We start from the raw sequence: 18865 nt of genomic DNA, 5'->3' as shown, positions 1-18865 counted from the left end.
TACTTTACAGTATCTGAACCCTAGAGCCATGTGGCAGCCAGCCAAGTCTTGTCTTAATGAAAATTTATAGTTGAGATTATATTAGGGCAAATCATGTTTAGCAATTCAAATGAATGATCCTGCAGGGTCCGGAACACACAGCAACAGTAACCGAAAACTAGCATTATGACTGACTCGAATTTGTATATCTCATTTTTTGTCTTTTATTGTGGTAGATCTGAGGTTACTGTTACATGATAAAAGAAGCATGGAAAATCAAGTTTCCCAGACTTTTAATTGATCATATGTTCTAAATTTCCTAAAACAAAGACCTTTTCATCATTTTAGATATTTCTGTGGCTTGATCATTGTCAACAGCTTTACCTAGTCCTTCTGTGTTTGTGTTTTCCCTAGTGATGCAATAGCTTATTTTACCAATTTACCTAATGTTCAGCATTCTTGATCTCTGTGTTTATTTCTTTTGTAGTCCGTGCAGCTGAGCCAATAGAGTATGCCCAGTTTCCTTTCTACCTCAATGGCCTGCGAGAGACTTCAGACTTTGTAGAAGCTATAGAAAAAGTGAGAGCCATTTGCAACAATTATACCAGTCTTGGAGTGTCCAGTTATCCAAATGGTTACCCATTCCTCTTCTGGGAACAATATATTAGTCTACGCCATTGGCTTCTCTTGTCCATCAGCGTGGTCCTAGCCTGTACATTCCTCGTGTGTGCCCTTTTCCTGCTGAACCCCTGGACTGCTGGAATCATTGTAAGTTAATAAGGTTCTTTGTTGCAGTCAAATTCCCTTAAGCATAGCTCTTGCTTCAGCCAGCAAGGTTTGTTTATGTCTGGATCTCGGGTGGAATAAAGTATGTTACATCATTCATGATATGTTTATGCGACTTTGAAGGAGAAGAGAAGGGCGGGTTTGCAGCTACAGAGTAAAACCTAATCCTTTACACCATGGCTTTACTGTGTATACATAAGGCAACTGCCATCATTTATTAAAATATATATTTTTAAATTAGGATTTCTTTTAGTATATCTATGTTTAGTGTAGATATAGCATAGCATGATGGTAGACTAAAGCTGCTCATACCCAGTCAGAACTTGTCTATTACAGTAAAAGATGTGTGAACTGCCTGTTTTTAAAATGGCCAGCAGGCATTCATGGATCTGTTAACCTAAGCAAATTTTTGCAGTGTCCTTCTGAATGAATTGTGCTAACAACATCAAACTACATGTATTTTTTAAAATGGAAAAATTCTGAGCCAATTTATTTTTATTAGTTTTTGTTCTAGGCAGATGTCAATTTACATAAGCCTCGGATTTGTCACTGGTACACCTCATTCAGTCCATGGCAAACCTCAAGGCCTCGTAGACTAAAATGAATTTATGGTTCTTTTGCTTTACATTTGCCAAGTCCTCAAAACGGAGACCAGAAAAGTGAACGAAGTCCACTGGTGTGGTGCCACTACATTCTATAGTTATATTTAGAGCTTCAAGTTAGCAGTGTGTGACTAGTTACAGAAGCAAAGAATGACATACATTGTTTAATTAGGTAGTAATGCGAATCATTTTATATGTACCATTTAGGGTCATACTTTTTAAATCAGACATTGTTATATCTTTAGGGAAATATTGGTGTAGAAACCAAATGAATTTTATTTAAAGAATGGAAAGCTGCAGAAGGACCATAGCTAATTTTTGTTGTATGTATGTTTCATTTTATTCAATTAATTCCACCAAAAAATCTTCAACTCTGACTTTTTATAAACTAGAGAAAAATATAGCAGAAAATCAGCTGAATAAGCAAATAAAAGGGATAGTGATTGTTGTGTCTGACCCTAAAGACATCCTCCTGCACAGAGCTTTCCTAAGGTTTACAGATCCATTTGCTCAGTAGAGAAACTTAAGAGCATGATTTTTAGGTATTGCTGTATATCAAAGAGAGATTTTTTCCGAAAAGCTGGTCATAACACTCATAAACCATATTATTTAAATATAGGTATGAATCTGGAAAACAACTTTTCTTCCCTTCCATCTTTGTCTCTCTTTGCTTTAGTATTTTACTATTGAGGTGAGGATTTTACATAAAATGTCCTTAAAATGACTGTGTCTTATTAGCAATTGGGCCTTTTCCTAACTTTCCTTTTTGTTTTGTCTATGAGAGGATGTGGAGGCAAACAAGGTCAGATGTTATATTTACAGTCCCTCTAGCGGATGAATGCAGTACTTTAATCTCTTGAAAGAGCTGCTGACCCCATGATGTGCTGAGAAAAAAAGTCAAGGCATTCTCTTCATATTAGACATATAATCTTTGCACCTTCCCAACTATAGACTTATTAAAAGCAACTTGTTCACTGTGCTCTGTTATTTTGCACTTAACTATGAATGCTGTAATGTAAGATAACATAACATGCTTTTTTTTCCTGGCAGGTTATTGTACTGGCCCTTATGACAGTGGAGCTCTTTGGGATGATGGGTCTTATTGGCATCAAGCTTAGTGCTGTGCCTGTGGTGATCCTCGTTGCCTCAGTGGGCATTGGAGTAGAATTCACTGTACATGTAGCCTTGGTAAGTGCTGATTTTGCTTTCTTTCTCTCTCTATACATACAACCAATCGCTCCCTTTTTATTTAGTTTCCTGTTTCTTCATTTGCAAATGTTTTTATCGTAGCTCTGAATGTATTGTTTAGAATAGTTGCTATTTTATATGGCATTATCTTTGTTTGCGAAAGGACCTTCTAAGTATTTTATCTGTGCTGTGTTTTGTCCTCTTATAGATAATCTAGATTTCTAAGATGACATTGTGATTTTAGCATATATAATGAAGAGTTCATTTCCAGTATAATAATGTATATAATTATCTTCATAATGTGTATTTCTCATTGAGGGTCACAATGAGGGGTTTAAGTTTAGTAGACTTAAGTATAACTGCCCTTAAAAAATATCTTGCAATATTTTGCATACAAATAAAACAATGGTATTCTTTCCTTCATATCCTGTTAGCATCCGATTATCAAGAGTGGAACTCTATAGAACAGATCCAATCCTGTGTTAGACTAAGTTAAGATAAGTGTTCGCCAACTGCCCCCTTAAACACTCTTGGATTTCTATTTTCAAATGCTAGGCATCTGTAAGCATTCAGTAGCATTTTTTAGAAGTCTACGTAACTCGTTTTATTGTAACCGGGGCTTTGGGGTGGTTGAGGACTGGATGACAGCAGTGAACTGCTATGGTTTCACTGTCAAAACCACCTCTCTGAACCTAATTATTGGTCCAGCACCTGGGGTCTATAGTTTAAAACCTTCTTTTTGCTGACAAAGTTATGAACTAGGGGTAGCCATGCACTATCCATTTGTCTGCCACATTTGGTTATTTGAAACAGACTGTGAGAAATGATAGTTGCAGCTCCTGCAATCCAGACTTTCAAGGAAATACAGCTGTAACCTGGCTGCCATGATAATGGTAGTGATGCTACACTCATCTACACATTAAGATTTGGTTTTGACTCAGGGCAACAGTCTGGTCTGTGTTGAAATTGAGCTAAAGCTACTTTGAAGTTTGCCCTGTGGCCTTTTTTGAGAAACCTAGGGAAGTGCATTTCAGAAGCTTAATATAAAAGAAAAAAAGAAAAAAAAAAAGAAATGGGTCATTTGAATTGAGTATTTGGAGCGGATACTAGGTGTAATTGTGACCTTAATAAGTCTATTCTTTTTTTTTTTTTTTTTTTTTTTTTTTTTTTTTCCTTACTGTGGTTTGCAGGCTAATACTTTTAACTGTATATCTGCAGGCATTTCTTACAGCAATTGGTGACGAGAACCGGAGAGCAGTTTTAGCCTTGGAACACATGTTTGCACCAGTTCTGGATGGAGCTGTCTCAACACTTCTGGGGGTTCTTATGTTAGCTGGATCTGAGTTTGACTTTATTGTCAGGTAAGGTGAATTAATATTCCTCAAACAAAACCTAAAGCCACTACAAGGGCTAATAAAATGTAGATATTCTGTAATGATCATATATAGTTCAAATACGTTTCTACCTTATATGTTCAGCTTAGCCAACAGAGAATTGTTTTGTGTGAAGATTATCAGTCATGTTTAGTAGGTGGCATTAAGTATTTAGGGGTTTCTGCAGGGAATGAAGAGGGAGGCTGTTTTCTTGTGGATTTCGTTAAGAATGTAGGTTTGTCAGCTCTGAGGAGGTTTTCTTTGAAGGAGATTTGATAAAGTGCAGTGAAACTGATCCTCTTCTATTACAAACAACCTGTGGAGCTCTGTAAAATGACTAATCTTATATGTAACACTGCTTCATTGTAATCAGCTGCTGTGGCACAAAAAAAGGGAGAAATTAGGCCTAGAAGTAAATGTGGAGGATGGGCTTGTGAAATTCTTGTTTACAGATATGTGACCATTCCTGCATAAAATATGTATCACCCAAGAAAAGCCACAAAAAAGTGGTATCACTATATAGCTTGTAGAGCTATATGCCCACTCGAATTTAGAAGATACTTTTTAAAACACTAATACATGTAATTTAGACATTTTTATCCAAATAGTAAATAAGGGCAGGTGTACATTTAACTAAACATTCGCTAACCTGTTATTAGAGCTAAATTACAATAACCACTCCCCCTCTACTCTTCCTCAGTTGCTTCCTCAGTTACTTATTTCCATAATGCTGCCCCAGCCTTCTGTGATGCCATATACCAAGGTTCTCTAGTCTTTCTATAAAATAATCCTGAATAAATCAATAGGGACTTGGTACACAGACGCAGTCGGTGCTCAAGAGAATTTTTCCCAGACAGGCTGTAAACAGTGGTGAAGGTAGTGACTGCTATGGAGCTAAGTTAGCTGCTTGGGGGGTGGGGAGTGGCTTAGTGAAAGTTTTATAAAAGCTTTTCTTTTAAGTATATACTGAAAACATAATATTTAAAAACTGTAAATGTTAAATCATTGTCCTAATACCTAGAGTATTTGAAGTGTAAGTGGTTGCAGTTTAGTATCAGTTCTTGTAGAACTAAGTGCCAACCCCTATTAAGTAAAGTAATAAAATGAGGAACGAGAAAAAGCAGAGTTTTTGGCACAAATAGTATATTGTATTACATTCAGTGGATAATAGTAATACAGAACATGTTCAAGATAGGCCACAATAACTTCTTGTGGTCTGAACAATATCACTTTGAGCCTAGTGGGCGCTAACGTGTGTGTCGTGTACAACAATCGGCATGATTGGAAGTTATAAACACGTATGGCAAGTAATGTATATGACTGGCTAGAAGTTGCATGTCTTGTGCCCCCTAGGGCCAAAATGATATTGTTTAGACCACAAGAAGTTATTGTGCCTACCTTGTCCTAATACTGGGGGGCCTTCTGCATCTTAACATGGGCAATAAAATGTGCTCATGAAAAATCTTGATCTTTTCTGGGACAGATGTGGAGTAATCACGTTATTTCACTGTTTTAGGAAAATATTGATGTTCTGAATCTTTTGGAAAGGCAGTAAGATAAGCTGAACAGTGTTCTGTAGTAAAATGGAGTAAACCTCCAGACATTGCAAAGAAATATAATCACATTGTTTATGTTAGTGCTAGCTGGATAACATGCAAATATTTATGGGGTCTATTGTTGATACAAATCCCAGCCCTAAGTTTTACTTGGGTTTTAATATGAAGAAGACACTAGCTTGCTAAATGTGATGAAAGAGTTAAGATTTTCCTAAATGTTTACAGAACTAAATTATTTATATGATATAATTTTATCCAAATATGATTTTGGAAAACGAGGCCTGTATGTGTGCAAAAGACTTAATAAACCCCTTTTCAGTAAATCCTAAAGGGACATTTGACCTATTGGGGCGAAAAATGGATTTTTGGATTGTAGGCCTTGCTGTTCTCTTAATGAGTCAAAAATTTTTAACACGTTTTACATTCAGTCTTATATTGAACCAGAAAACAGGCAATAAACATGTTTTAAGTGCTACATGAAAAAATGCCTAAATACCATGTAATTCTTTTTAAAAAAATGTAGATAATTTCTGACCATGAGCCTTAGTAGTGGGAAGGGAAACAACGTGCACTTTCCTCCTCTTCCCCATTAATTTGGCTTTTATGTTTGAACTGGCTGACTCAAAACAAGAGTATTCAGAGATGCTTAATTGACCAACAAAAGATTAGCCTGCAATGCAGCTCAACCATTGTAGAGTCTTTTACAATTTACAATGCTGAGGCATACTATAGAATGGAAAGCATTTTCTTGGAAAAAAGCTGGTTCCCTGCTCAAAACCGTTTGCTATTTAAACTGTGTGGTAAAACTGAAATTCTTTGAATTATAAAAGGAGTACAGTCATTAAAGAGGCGAGGAAAAAAAGTTTTACCTGATGAACTAGAAGTTTAATTGGAGATTGGTCTAGTAAGATTTACAAATACTTCACATTGGCTTAGCGGCAGTAGAATGGATCTGTTTGTGTGTATGTATGTTCTCTTGTTCTGTTCAACTACATTACAAAATTTTCAGTCCCATGATATGATTTTTATGAATACAAGTTTCCTTTCAAGTCTTCGGTTTTCCTAACAATATACCCATTTCTTTCTTCTAACTAACACTGGAATGCAGTATCTGCGGTAAAGTTTAAACTTCACTATTTTGTCCTGCTTTGTGACATAACTTGGGCCTTTTAAATGCACGTTTAATACAGTTTTGTTGGTGGTTAATAAACTTGAAGATGCTTAATGAGCTGTTTTCCATCTTGCAGATACTTCTTTGCTGTACTAGCAATATTAACCCTCCTTGGAGTTCTGAATGGATTGGTGTTACTCCCAGTTCTTCTTTCATTTTTTGGGCCTTCTCCTGAGGTAAGGATTCTTTATTCACATTTCCGATTACAGTGCTGTTTATTCCTACTAGGGGAATAAAGTACACAAGTGTCTCAAGTAAAAAATAGTTGTTCCAGTTCTGGCCTTCATATTAAAATTAAGGCTGCACAACAACGGTTTTGCTACCGGGAATAACACATGTGATTTACATGATATCGAGTGTGCTTATTCTAAATCTGAACTCAGAATTTGCCTATCACGTACAGATTTTAAGTTATAGCCATGCTATAGCTGTTCAGATGGTCAGTAATTGGGCAATGTATTTTTACATGGGGACAATATAACAGTTGCAGCTACCACTATGCCTGCTGCCGCCTCAGCTGAATCACATCCCGTGGTGGCATGCATGATCCTGCAGCGGCTGGGCAAGTCAGTGAGCTGACGTCGGAAATAGGTATATAAGGCAAGATAGACAAAGGGCTTGTCTCTAGTGCGAAACCATCTTATCGGATAGCACAGCTAGGCCATAGTGAGTCTGTTTTGAGCTAAAGATGAGTAGGCACAGCTGTGTTAAACCAGACAATTTTTGCTATATTTCTGGCAAATATACCATGTGTGATCAAAGCAAGAACCTAACCAAGAGGGATGAAATTTGCTTACAAGTATTACTTTGGATGTGAAATTGGAGATCAAGATAAAAGCTGGGCACCTCATATTTGCTGTCAGGTGTGTTACGTCGGCCTATGAGTAAAATGTCAATCGTCTATCTTGATTGTGAATCTGCTCTGAAGCCAGTGCCACATGATGCAGAGGATCCAGTGCCTGTCCCTCCTACATATGTTGATACTGACAGTGACATGTCGGATGAGGAACAGGAGGATGATGTAGAAGTTCATAAATGTTATGAACCCTAATTTGAAGAGGGTAAGCCACATTTTTTAAGCCAATCAGATTTAGATGAAATAGTAAGGAACCTGGGTGTCTTTGTCAAAAAGGAAGTTTGAACTGTTAACCTCCAGGTCAAAGGAGTGGATATAGCTACAAAAAGGAACTACAACTTCACACTTTCGTGATCGTCACACAAGGTTTGCAGGTTATTACAAGCTGGAAAACGACATTTGGTTCTGTACCCATGTGAGTGGAGTTAGGTTGTGAATACATACCAGGAGGAGATGATTGTTCATAGACTCAAGCAAAGCAAGTATGAAAGCTGTTCTGCTGCATAAAGGTAACGAAAATCCTTCTGTTCCTCTTGCTCATGCTGAGGGAATGAAAGAAAAATAGGAATCTATGGAGGTCATTTTAAAATGTATTAACTTTTCAGAACACAAGTGGAACATGTGTGGTGACCTGAAGGTGGTGGCACTCCTTCTTGGCCTGCAATTGGGATATTCAAAATATATGTGCTTTTTGTGCCTCTGAAACAGTCCTGATGACCGCAACCATTACAAAGTGAAAGAATGCCTAGCCAGACCTGAATACACTACTGGCTAGTACAACGTGAAGCATAAATCATTCATTGATCTGTATACAGGACGTTTACCTTGTGCCACGTCATATTAAACTTGGAATAATGAAAAACTTTGTTGTTGCAATGGATCGTGATGGTATGGGTTTTCAGTATCTGAAGGACAAGTTTGGAAAAGTTATAACAGATGCTAAACTGAAAGCAGGCTTTATTGTTGGTCCCCAATTCAACAATTTGATGAGCGATGCAACGTTCAGAGACAAACTCAACCCACTTGAACTTGCTGCTTGGGATTCATTTGTGCTAGTTGCACAAAACTTTCTGGCCAACCGGCGAGCTGAAAACTATGCTGAACTCATGAACAACATGCTAACCGCATACCATCAACTTGGCTGCCGAATGTCACTTTCAAATTAATTTCTTACATTCCCATCTGGACTTCTTCCCACAAAATTTGGGTGATGTGAATGATGATTTCTGTTATGGAAACAAGATATCAAGGCCAGTGCAACCCCAACATGATGGGCGACTACTGGTTTCTGCAGCGGGAGACAGCGGAGAGCCTTAATAGCAAGTGCCTGAAAAACTTCTGAAGTGTACATGTGTGTTGAACAAGGAGTCAAGTTATTTATGTGTAATTGTATATGTTGTTGCAACATAAAACTTTGTTTTTGTAATGTCATGGAACTGTGAGTCAAAAGTTAGTTATTTGAAGAGATTACATAGTAACTGTGGAATGAGAAAATGTAGCTAATCGCGTCTATACATGTAACTAAGTTAAGATCCTGACGTTCTAGGCAGAATCGGACTTCAGATTTGGATTCGGGGGACTCTATTTAGTTTATGACACATGATTAAACAGAGAAGCAGACAATATTTATTTTTTTGTGATGCAGTGTAAGGATTCCAGATCACTAAACTGGGAACAATCATGAAGCAAATAAAAGCTGGACAGGAGTGAGAATTCCTAGCCCCTATACTTGATCTAGGTCACGGACTCAGTATTCCAGTGTTTCCAGTATTTAGGTCAAAGCTTTATAATTAAAGGACAGCCTGCATAATAATATTTGATGTACTCTACTATAAATTTACGATATGTGAATATAATCATAAAAGAGAAAGTTCATTAAAATAACAACTTTTTTTTTGTCTTAAAAAAACAGTTCTCCCCCACTGATGGAAGGGATCGGCTTCCTACACCCTGCTTGGTTCCTCCACCAAGTATTGTGAGGTTTCCGGTATTTACAATGCAATCGTGTCCAGGATCTGATTCCTCAGACTCTGAGTCAGGTTCTCAGACAACGGTATCTGGCATTAGTGAGGAACTTCGTCAGTATGAAGTACAACAGTCTACTGGAATACCACCTCATCAAGTCATTGTGGATGCTACAAGAAACCCAGTGTTCCCCTGGAGTTCTGTGAGTATTGCACTTTGGAATGTGTGTGGCATGTCATGAGTCGGTGATGTCATCTTCATGTCCTTTAATTTTATTTTTTATTTTTTGCATAGGTTGTTATGCCTGATACCAGACAGAGCCACTTGAGTCAGAGAACGCAATCTAATTATCAAGAACCCAGACCTCAGCAACAGTGGCGACCTAGCAGAAATCTGAGGTGGGAACCAAGGGACGGTTCATGTCCACCTCCATACCGACCTCGCAAAGACGCTTTTGAATCTTCTGAGAAGCACAGTGGGGCTGCTGGTGGCAGAGAATGGTCAGGGTATAGACCCCATTTACAGAACAATAAGAAACCTGCTTTTGCTCCCGCAGGTGCTTCAAGGCCTTCATACTGCCAGCCTATTACTACTGTGACTGCCTCTGCTTCAGTAACTGTTGCAGTTCACCCTTCTTTGTGTAGCCACAGTGCTAATGGTAGCTATCCGTTCCACAGTGGGTATCATGAAAATGAACATGGACCTTTCCAGGACCCTCATGTGCCCTCTAATGTGCGGTATGAAAAAAGGGACACAAAAGTAGAAGTCCTAGAACTGCAAGATTTTGAAGGTGAAGAAAGAAGACAAGGACATTTCTCAAAATGAGGTAAATGCTCATTGATTCCTGCTGTTTGTGACATGCCTAAAAGAAAGTCTGCTTTAAATACGGAGGAAAAAAAAAGATGCTTATAGCTGTCTGAGAACCTGGAGATTCCATGTCTGCCATTTGCTTTCAGCCTTATCTTGATTGTTTTTCATCAATCAATCAAGATCAATGTTCCCAATATAGGCTATTTTTTTTAAAACTTAAATTGCATTTAAATTGCATTTTGCAATAAAATGATTAGATCCGAAATGAAAATGTACTCTACACTGATTTTTACCATCCTCAAAAGTATAGATGCTGTACCGTGTGTACAAACTATTGATTGATTGATGAATTTTCAATGCTTAAAATAGACCACATTCTTCGGTTGTGTCCCTGCCAATAGCCCTTGTTATATTGTAGTGAGTAAAGAATAAAAGAAACCACATGGATTTTTCAACTCTAGTCCCTATGTCCAGGCAAATATATGTAGAGTCTGCACAAATGAAATGTGATCTAAAAGAAAGATAAAGCCAACACAATCAAAACACAGGAACTGTTATTGTAAAGCTCACATGAAATTTTGTGCTAACACACAACACAGGAGTGCAGTTTATAATCCTGTGTTTGTGCACCAGTGTTTTATTTGTGTGAAATAGAATATTTAAAAAAACATAGCACCATGAAAAAGAGAATTAAGGTCTAGTTCACACTGATGATTTATCCATGTTCGACTGCAAGTTACAGACAACCTCCCACTGCATGATTACTGCCCCTGTAAATAAACATATCCACCCACTGCACACTATTAAGTCAATAAAAAAACAAAGCAAAAACTACATTTTATTTTGCATCTCTGTTATAATTTGCTCAGCCTTTAATTAATGTAATATCTGATTTAATAAAAAAAGAAAATTTCATACCGTTTTTAAAATGGAAACATGCACATAGACTCATGCCTTTGCAATCTGGTCGTACAATCTCTTTTAAACCTACCAACAGATCTGTTGTATTGGTCTACCTAAATCAAATACTTTAATACTTCTTTCAAATCTATGATATGCTACTATAGGTCCTGGCACAACTACTACTACGAAGTGAACATTTACTAATACTAATCTTACTATGTATAGTGAACCAAAGAGAGAGAGAATAACCAGTCAGATTGTATAATTCTCTACAGGTAAACTGAAGTAGTGCCAGCCTCATATGTGAAAAATATCAATTATAGGGAGGGGGAATAGAGAGAGCATGAAAAAAGAGGCTTTTGAAGGCACTAAATTTAACTGGTACATTATTCACTTTATTTCATAGTTTTCTACATACAGTACATCAATACCTAGTATCAGATCAATTTGTTTAAAATCACAATGTGTACAATATTCTAAAACAACCAGCTACAGTCAACTTGGGAATTATTTTCTTATACACACAGTTTCGTTGGGAATTTTTCAGGTCACATAACAGGCCTAATTCCTGATGCGGTATGTTACCTGAAAAATGCTCAACGAAACTGTGTGCTTATAAGAAAATAATTTCTGAGTTGACTGTCGTTGGCTGTTTTAGAATATTGTACACATTGTGATTTTATACAAATTGATCTGATACTAGGTATCGATGTATGTAGAAAACTATAAAATTAGGTGAATAATTTTATCAGTTAAATTTAGTGCCTTCAAAAGCCTCTTTTCTTCCTTTCTCTATTCACCTAACCTATAATTGATATATTACTATGTATAGTCACATTATTAGACAACCAATAGATTCAAACTTATTATCCGGGTGTCATCTTCCAGTCCAACTATGAATCTGTTTCCTCTGGGGGCAATAACTTTATATAGTAGAAGTGTTCACTGATTATTATGAAAAGACTGACAATTTCTGTTTTTCTTCCCCACAGAGTCCACACATTCTGAATCATTGATGGCCAAAGATGGGACAAAATTTCCAGACTGGTTAATGAAAGCTGCTGGAGGTTTAATATAATGTACATGCTGCATCAGGACAACAGTTCATTGTTACTGTAATATATGTACAAATGTGTTAAATATTGTTTAAAATATTTAAAAAATGTATACATATGTAATATACAGAAAAATGTGTAACGTTAGTATACCAATGGAGTTTCCTGACTCCTTTTAACAGATGGGGCAAAGCTGATTTGCCCTCTCTACTTAATGTACAGGAACTGTCACATTAGAATTAATCTAGATATAAGATTCAGCATTATTTGTTTCTGCTGCTTAAATAATGGACTTGTATAATTTCTATGCAAATACTGCTTATATGTGTAAAATTTTTGTGTTTTATTGTTAATGTTCATATCACAACCCTGTGGTAGTATGTTACTGATCATTTTCAAACACGCTATGCGTGAGTATTGCTTTTCTTTTTCAGAAAGACAGATATGAAGAATTTGTCTTAGCTGATATTGTTCCTTGCCTGTTTTTGTGTGCACATGTCTCATGTGATAACTTACTGTTCAGTCTGTCCCACTGTGCATAGTCTTGGTATGCTTATGTACAACCTGCAAAGCCTCCTCTCCATCATGAGCACTTACTAGGAGACTTACATCTTCATTAACAAACAAGTGACACGTAAAGGGCTCGCTACTCTTTATATGTTCCTTTGAGAGGGGGATTGGCAATATTTGGCATTCTTACTGCCGTTACATTGCAAGCTCCTGTGGTGCTAAGCCAATTGCATAGATCAGCCGTGACCTCCTTTACCATTCTTTAGTAGGTAGTATGCCAAACATTGCTTCTCCTGTCTTTTAAGTAAACACACTTCAAGCAATGAAAGGTACAGGAGAACTTTGTATTACTCATTTTATATGGCTTGTGTTACCCACTCTTCATGTTGGTGCTAATATTATGTTTTGTTGTGTTTCTTGTCTCTAAACAAAATGTAAAAGGTTTCCCTATCTACCTCCCTTCCTTTTTTTTACATACATAGATATGTTGTTTGCTCAGAGTTTACCTTTATACTATTATTTAATTTAAATGTTAAGATTTATTTTCTTTTTTTTTTATACTTAAATATACTGTATGATTTCTTACTGTGCCATTGTGGGGTTGCAGTGCATCACATTGCATGCTGCTTTGTCATAGAAGTTTTATTTGAGATACCTAAATCATAATGATGAGAGAAAGTAGCTGCCTTTTCTCATCATTATAAGCTATTGTTACCTAAGCACACTGAGACCTCCAAAAAATCTTTTGTGTCCAGATCAGTGCAAACTGCCACGGACAGTACAAACCTTGCCCTGTGTGCGCGTAGTGTAGTAACCATATAGCACTTAATGTATACATGTTTCGAGCTAAACCATATAAAACAACCTAAAAAACTACCTTCATCCCATTAATAGGCATGAATAGCACAGTAATGCTCAAATTTCCTGTGATTCTTTTATTTATCCAAGATCAAAACTGGTATTCTTTTTGGCGATCAAATTCTTCAATCTCTATCCATATGATTGTAACCAAGCTCCAGTCTAGGAAAGAACATTCTAATTCTGAAAACTGGCATAATTTTGAGCCCACCACATTTACCTAAACCCAGCTATAGTTTGTCAAACGGACATGCATTCTAGTAATTTTGTTCTAGTCCAAGGTCTTTTATGTCTGAATATTGGTGTAGTATCACTAACAGTTTGGATTTACTGATGAAAAAGATCCACTTTATAAGTGCCTATAATTTAATATACATTATGTGTTTCAATGATGTTCATTTCACTGCATATCTAGGGCACAGTAGCCAGTTGCATAGTACATTGAGTCGTTTCTTTACAGCAGACACATCTTTTAGAGATGACATCATGCAAAAGCATTTAGGATGGCTTTTACTGGCATTATAGGCTTCATAAAACAAGCTAGAGTTATACCATTTGACAAGCCTGTGTATAGAAAACTATATCCTGTATCTTGATTGTTTAAATCTTCTTCAGTAGAAGGTTTGGAGCAACACTATGCTATGATGCCATGGCTACAATGGTACAGTATTGGTGCTTTTTATTACTCATCCCTCAAAGTACTACACTACATCTTTACACTGCCAAATATCTTACACCTTGTTAGCGTGTCTGCTGCCTTCTGCACAGTATAGACTTTTATATATCTCCTATAGTCACATTGGCAAAGGGAGAACCATAGTTGGCAAATGTTTTATTTTGTGTTTTGTTTTATTATTTTTAATATTTATATTTTTGTATATTAGGAATGTGTTCTTACAGTATTTGTCATGCCAGTTTGTAACAAAACAATGCAGGGATTTTTTTTTATTTTTATTGGAAAGACTTACAGCTATGGGCTACTTTTAATTGAATTATATGTGTATAGAGTGCTTACTAATGTTAAATAGGAGAGAATATATAACATTTACAATAAAGACTCATAGCTTTCTAGATCAAGGAGTTAAAAAGAAAAATATTCAAACTGGGTCTCATTCCTTGCCTCTTTTAAGGCAGGCTAGAGTTTTGGGTCATTTAATTTACAAAGATAAACATATGCCATATAATTTATTTATATGAAAATTTATTTTTGTAGTGTACATAGTAGTCATCAGGTCTTTTTTGTTTTTTTTGACAAAAGTATATTTTTAAAAGAGTTTATATGTATTGATTACCATTTGTGAGACATGAAACTTGGGTACAGTGCACACTTACTTTTAAACTATTCTAGACAAAATACTGCTTAACTCCTTCATGGCTATGGGTTGGCCAGCAAGACACCTACATGTATAGGGATTTGCTACACCATTCCATCATAGAATGGGTTAACCACATTGAGAGACCAATAAAACTCACTATACCAAATGTTTTTTTATTATTTGTGATCTAGTGTGGTTTACATTTGAAACATTGGAAATGAAAATTTGTACAAACTCTTTAAATATTAATGTTTGAACACTGATAGAATTTCTAACATGAATAAAAATTATTATAACTTAATGTATCTTGATTTTTGGACTTTCTTTGAAGGGTGAAGGGGTGTATTGTAATAGTGTACAGATTGTCGTTGTCAATCCTTGACAACATATTTTTGCAACACATGTTAACATACAATGTGTAAATTTGATTGAATGGTATCCCAACACTCTAAAGTAATTTACTGATATACCTGCGTTGCTATGTACTGTAATGTGTGCTGCTAGGAAAAAATAGCACAGGTGAAATTTCTATTCCATTGTCGTGCATTAGCAGCATATCAAAATGACTGGGCTAGTTTGACACCATGGTCAAGGTCAAGATCTGATAGTGGCCTAAAACCCTCAGTCCTTTCTCTATCATGTAAATTTCCTGGCTTCTGGCATGCCATATAAAAAAAAATCCAGACTGACAAAATCTTACACAAAATGAGAATCACTGAAATATCTATTCTTTTAGCTTTGGTTCAAACAGTTGAACTGATCTTGAAACTCCTGAGGCACACCTGAAACATTGCCAGCAAAGTGCCCTACCCCTCCCATTTTCTGATCCTATCCTTCTGCACCCAACCAGAGAGCCTGTTTTTAAATTTCATTATTTTTGAGTTTTGGACACATAGTGTGCTTAGCAGCACAAAGGTGACTCTGTGAATCCCTTTTCATTGATCTTTACCTAGGTGAACCTAAGTTCACACTACATAATTCATGTAACAAATAATTTTTCAGTGGGCAATTCTTCATTACAGTTATGTGTATCTCTGTAATTTTTGTTGTCATTTCATAATTTGTCATGTTGCTATTTTAAAAACAAGATGACAAGAATTACCAACTCTCACATGCCTTAGTGAGATTAATGATATGTTATCAGTTATTTACTATTACAGCACCTTTTAAAGCCTCTCCTTTGCCTTTTCTCTTTAATATTTGGTTTTAGAGGCTGGACACACTTTGGTGATACCGAGGCTAATATTCAACTTCTGGAAATTCTAGTATGGTGGAGTTTTGTCTATTAAAGCACTAAAATTTACCAACTCAGCTATAAATTTCATTCAGCTAGCCTTAGCAGTATTTTTGTTTAAATACTGTTCTAAGCACTGTAATTTTTATTATGCTCATACTTTGTGTAAATTTCAGCTGCTTGAGAGTTCATGATTCACAATTTCTTCTAAAGCAAAAACACCTCCAGCTGCACACAATCCACCATTTTAAGCCAGGCAAGTACTGGATCCACCTCAACTGAATGCACTCCCTTAATTCCTATCAAGTATTTGGAAATCATAGTTACAGTCATCCTGTTCATGCCTACAAAAAACAGCTGATAAAGTCTCATCTCTCAACCAAAAGCAATTCATTTTCCTGGATTAAAGATCATGTGCTGAATAATTTGTGTGGGGGATATCTGGTGCTAATGGTAAATCAAGCACCAAGTAGGAAAATTTTATATATATTATATATGTATGCGTGTGTGTGTGTGTGTGTGTGTGTGTATATGTGATTTATACAACGCCATATATTGCGTACAATTAGGAGTAATGCTGCCTCCAGCTCAATGATTCACAATATATAAGTATAAAATTGCACTCCAGTCAAAAATGTAAAATAAACTTTTAGGCACACACAGACAGCCCAACCCTATTAGTCCATTTTTTAACACAGGTAAAGTGCGTCGGTCCACCCCAGACCCTTTTGTCTGTATTTTGGTGATCCTGGAATACATTTGGTGGTAATGATGGAGGTTTTTTTTGCTAATTTACAAACACGAAACCTGATACTAAATATATACCAGTATCCATATTAAACATGCCTTTTTGGTGTTTGAAAGTGATATGTCATGCAGGAAGCAAAGGCAAGTAAGTTCTGTTGTACAGAAAGCAAAAAGTAAACTACTGCCCTTCTCTATATCCATTTAGGATTTTATTCCATTCATATCCTCCTCCATTTAGGGGTCTTGCTTATTCTGCATGGGGCTCTATTTATAAACCTGGGAATCATCTGCTGTTATTGAAACACATGGACCTGGAAGATTCCCACAAGCGGATGTTTGCAGTCTATTTGCCTGTTTTATAGAGTCCATAATGTAGGTTTTTGATATAATTTTGTGACTTTAACACCATTTTTATGTTTACCTAATAGCATTGAATCCCCCTACTTTACTAAACAGCCATTTCCTAATTGCTGTTTATAAATGATTAAACATCCTTTTTTTTCTTTTAAAAAATGTACTTCAAAAATACACAATCATTTCCTTAAAAAAAGGTCCTATTTTGTTCACTTTTATTATCCTCTGTAATAAATACATCAATGCATTTATTTTAGCTGAATAAGTGGAGGTCTGTGATTTTATTTTTTTATGATTAAGGTGTTAAAGCAAATCATAAAGATGTAAAAATAATGAATGGAAAAAATAAACATATGTTAAAAAGATACCAGTGAAAATAAACACATGTAAGTTATACCCTGAAAGCATACAAATACTCTTTGGTATGATCAGAAAAATCAGCAAACGCCTTTACAGAGTGTGATTGCACCCCGTTAGGAAGTGGGTTTTTTTATTTACTTCCTCTTTCTCACCACATTCCTGTCTAAACCTCCACATATGATCTTTATAAAGAAAGCAATCACCTCCAAATTGTTTATATTTTAATACTTTGGCATTGGCATTTACTCATTAGGCTAGAAATAAGTGTTATTTTAACATATGCTACAGCTTTTTAACAGCTGTTTCATCTATTTTTAGAAAGAGAGGGCAGCTCCATGGTACAAATATGAGGGTTGTACTGCTTGCACCCTTTCCAATCAGCTGTTGAAAATGAGCTGAACAACAAAAGCATGGTCATTTCAGCTCATGAAGTTGCAAGGACTTTATAACTCCCAAGATGGAAATGGAAATTCCCTTTACATTTGATTAGGGAAGATCCCAGTGCCTTATATTTATTGCTTTTCTATTCTATTGCTATTTGTCTCTCTTTTTTTTACTCATTTCACGGGGCTCTCCATTTCCAAGGTCAACGTCTATTGATATTTTATAGCAATAGCACCTCGCTTCTCACTTAAGTTTATAGGTTTTGTCAGACCAGCAAGCTAATTGATGTATTTCTATAAGCTGCTGACACTGTTACTATAATGCATCATCTAAATGTCAACAGATATCCCAATTAACGAGCCCTTTCTTTAGTAAAATTCATCTAGTAGTAAAAAAAAAACACACACAGCACAGCAAAGGCTCAGCAGCCCAATCAGGAGAGATCTAAGCACACTCATATATACAGGGAAGGAGGAAGGGGTTATTCAATCCATCTTGTGTTCTGTGTGAAGGAAAGAAACAGGGAGAGAAGTGCATTGTGACAGGGATAGGTTAGGAGCCTTCTGTATATCTGGAAATATACAGATTTTGCAGTTTGTTATGCTACGTCTTGCTATCTAGCAAAAAAGGCAGAAACATGTCTGTCCTACTCTCCAAAAAATACACATTTTTAATTCTGATAGCACTTGCTATAAAAAAAGTCAGAAAAATATCTGTGTTACTCTCAAAAAATACAGATATTTCATTCTGATCCCACTTTCTATCAAAAAAGCCAGAAAAAATCTGTATTTCTCTCAGAAAAATACATATATTTCATTCTGATCCAACTGGCTATCTATCAAAAAAGCCAGAAAAATT

At 36.1% G+C, this 18865-nt stretch overlaps 1 protein-coding gene across 1 annotated transcript in view; it reads left to right on the top strand.

The window, feature by feature from the left end:
- The window catches only part of PTCH1 (patched 1), an 80151-nt gene extending 64922 nt beyond the window's left edge, over window positions 1–15229 (top strand). The window contains exons 18-24 of the mRNA XM_072414979.1: window positions 467–747; window positions 2418–2555; window positions 3774–3916; window positions 6732–6831; window positions 9424–9678; window positions 9771–10302; window positions 12182–15229. Of these exons, the coding sequence (XP_072271080.1) occupies window positions 467–747; window positions 2418–2555; window positions 3774–3916; window positions 6732–6831; window positions 9424–9678; window positions 9771–10301 (1448 nt within the window). The 3' untranslated portion in view covers window position 10302; window positions 12182–15229. The remainder of the gene's footprint in view (window positions 1–466; window positions 748–2417; window positions 2556–3773; window positions 3917–6731; window positions 6832–9423; window positions 9679–9770; window positions 10303–12181) is intronic.
- The last annotated feature ends 3636 nt before the right edge of the window (window positions 15230–18865 follow it).

Source organism: Pyxicephalus adspersus, chromosome 6 (assembly GCF_032062135.1).
Source record: "Pyxicephalus adspersus chromosome 6, UCB_Pads_2.0, whole genome shotgun sequence".
Taxonomy (NCBI): domain Eukaryota; kingdom Metazoa; phylum Chordata; class Amphibia; order Anura; family Pyxicephalidae; genus Pyxicephalus; species Pyxicephalus adspersus.
This window is presented reverse-complemented; position numbering and strand designations above follow the sequence as displayed.